The sequence below is a fragment of the Fragaria vesca genome, linkage group LG5 (assembly GCF_000184155.1).
Source record: "Fragaria vesca subsp. vesca linkage group LG5, FraVesHawaii_1.0, whole genome shotgun sequence".
Lineage (NCBI taxonomy): Eukaryota > Viridiplantae > Streptophyta > Magnoliopsida > Rosales > Rosaceae > Fragaria > Fragaria vesca.
The window spans coordinates 28,409,080-28,411,836 of NC_020495.1; the positions used below are offsets into that span (position 1 = coordinate 28,409,080).

At 46.0% G+C, this 2,757-nt stretch overlaps 1 protein-coding gene across 1 annotated transcript; it reads right to left on the bottom strand.

Annotated features, from left to right (window-relative positions):
* LOC101291061 lies at nt 1-1,704 on the bottom strand. Its single transcript, XM_004301924.1, has one exon. The coding sequence runs from the start codon at nt 1,702-1,704 to the stop codon at nt 1-3; it is 1,704 nt and encodes a 567-aa protein (XP_004301972.1).
* Nucleotides 1,705-2,757: the final 1,053 nt, after the last annotated feature.

Genomic DNA, 2,757 nt, shown 5'->3' on the forward strand with positions numbered 1-2,757 from the left:
TTAGAGGGTGGTGATAGATGTCAAGGGCTCAGCCTTTGCCCATTTGGTGTTGTAGTCCACACATACCACTGCATGGGTAGCCTTGTTGGTGCCTTTAGGCATCGGCCCAATGAAATCAATGCCCCAAATTGAAAATGGGACTGATGCGCTCATCGAAGTCAAGGGTTCTCCTGGTTGGTGTGGGATTATTGAGTTTTTCTGACATGGACTACAAGTTTGAACCATCATCTTCGAGTCTTCTTTCAGGGTTGGCCAAAAATACCCTTGCCTGAGAGTCTTGAGAGCTAAAGATCGAGCGCCGGAGTGGTTTCCGCAGATTCCTTCATGGATGTCTGATAACACATTTATTCCTTCACTAAGGGTCACACATCGTAGGTAGGGAGCGGAGTACCCTTGCTTGTAAAGAGTTCCGTTAACAATTAAGTAGCGGCCTGCTCGATACTTGACCTTCCTCGCCTCCAGGGGGTCGTCAGGTAACTCTCCCTTAGATAGGAAGTCAAAAATAGGATCCATCCAATTCGGAATGTTGTCGATCTGGAGCGTCTCTTGTTCTTCCTCGATACTTGGCTTGTTCATGTATTCGATTGGAATATGCTTTCCCACATTGCAATCGATGGCTGATGCTAGCCGAGCTAAAGCGTCTGCTCGTTCATTCTGTTCTCTTGGAATCTGAACGACGTCGTACGATGTGAAACATGATAAGAGGGATTTCACCTTAATCAAGTAAGCTGCCATGACATGATCTTTTGCTTGGTATTCACCCAATACCTGGTTCACCACAAGTTGGGAATCGCTATGCACTCTAACTTTTGTTGCTTCTAGCTCTTTTGCAATGCGGAGGCCGGCGATGAGTGCCTCGTATTTTGCTTCATTGTTGGAGGCCTTGAAATTAAACCGAAGGGCGTACTCGAGCTCGTCATTTTGTGGAGTTGTAAGTACTAAGCCTGCTCCACTTCCAGATTGGTTGGAGGATCCGTCAACGTACAGTGTCCAAATTGGATCATGATCACAGACTGCTGGTGTACCTGTCTCTTCTTTTAGCGGCTGAACCCTATCTCTTGGTGGGTGAATTGTATTTTCTGTGTTTCCTCCATTGCTTGGGAAAAGTGGGTTGGTGAATTTTGAAATAAAATCGGCTATAGCTTGGCCTTTGACGGCCGTGCGAGGGCTGTAATGGATATCAAACTCCCCCAATTCAACTGCGCATTTGACCAGTCTTCCCGATGTCTCGGGCTTCCACAACACTTGCTTCAATGGTTGATTGGTCATCACTTTGATGGTGTGAGCTTGAAAATAAGGTCTGAGCTTTCTTGCCAAGGTTATGAGGGCGAAGGCCAATTTTTCTATTTCTGGGTAGCGGAACTCCGCATCAACAAATCCCTTGCTGACATAATAGATTGCTTCTTCATGCTTCTCCTCCTCACGGACGAGCACTGAACTGATTGCTGCTGTTGACACTGATAGGTAGATTAAGAGCACATCCCCCGACCTTGGCTTGGAAAGGACCGGCGCTTTTCCCATATGCTCTTTTAGGTTGATAAAAGCTTTCTCGCATTCATCGGTCCAATCTATGCTTTTTCCAACTTTTTTCAATGCTTTGAAGAATGGCAAGCATCGGTCGGTGGACCTTGAGATGAAACGATTAAGGGCCGCTACTCTTCCGGTGAGGCTCTGGACCTCCTTCTTGGTTGTTGGTGACTTCATATCGAGCAATGCTTGGATTTTTTCCGGTTGGCTTCGATTCTTCTCTTGTTGACCATGAATCCTAGAAATTTTCCCGAGTGGACGCCGAACACACATTTATCTGGATTAAGCTTCATCCCATATTCCTTCAATACTTTGAACGCCTTTTCAAGATTTTCAGCGTGGTTGGTGGTGAGGGTGCTTTTTACTAGCATGTCGTCGACGTAGACCTCCATGATGTTACCGATGAGGTTCGCAAACATGCGGTTCACAAGACGTTGATATGTTGCCCCAGCATTCTTTAGTCCGAATGGCATTCTACAATAGCAATACAAGCCTTTGTTGGTGACGAAAGAGGTGTATTCTTGATCTTCCTTGTGCATCAGGATTTGATTATACCCTGAGTAAGCGTCCATAAAACTCAAGAGTTTATGCCCGGCGGTGGAATCCACAAGTTGGTCGATGCGTGGTAGTGGAAAGCTGTCTTTCGGACACGCCTTGTTGAGATTTGTGTAATCTACACACATTCTCCACTTCCCGTTGGATTTTTGCACCATTACAACGTTTGATACCCATTGTGGGTAGTCTACCTCCCTTATCGAGCCATTTTCTAATAACCGGTCTACCTCTTCCTTGATAGCTGTATATCTTTTAGTGTCGGACAGCCTTCGACGTTGTTTGACAGGCTTGATACTCTGATAAACACTTAGCTTGTGTGTGATGACTTCGGGTCGGATTCCCGGCATGTCATTGTGAGACCAAGCGAAAACATCTATATTCCTCTTCAGACATTTGACTATGTCCTCTCTTGTCTCATCATCGAGCTCGGCTCCGATTTTTACCGTTCTCTTGGGAAGGTGATCTGATAGTGCAATTGCAATCAACTTCTCTATTGGTTCGGGCTTCAGCTTCCTTTTTTCCTCGCTGGCTTGTTGAGGAGGGATAACCGCGCCGCTTCGTTCGCCATGCTCAGATGATATCATCAAAAGGTCCATCATTTCTGGGCCTGCATTTTTCTTGGAATCAGACGCATAACAAGCCCTTGCTAATGCTTGATCTCCTCTAACCTTTCCC

Coding starts and splice junctions, on each gene's coding strand:
- LOC101291061 (XM_004301924.1), bottom strand. CDS start 1,704: ATGAAGTCACCAACAACCAAGAAGGAGGTCCAGAGCCTCACCGGAAGA.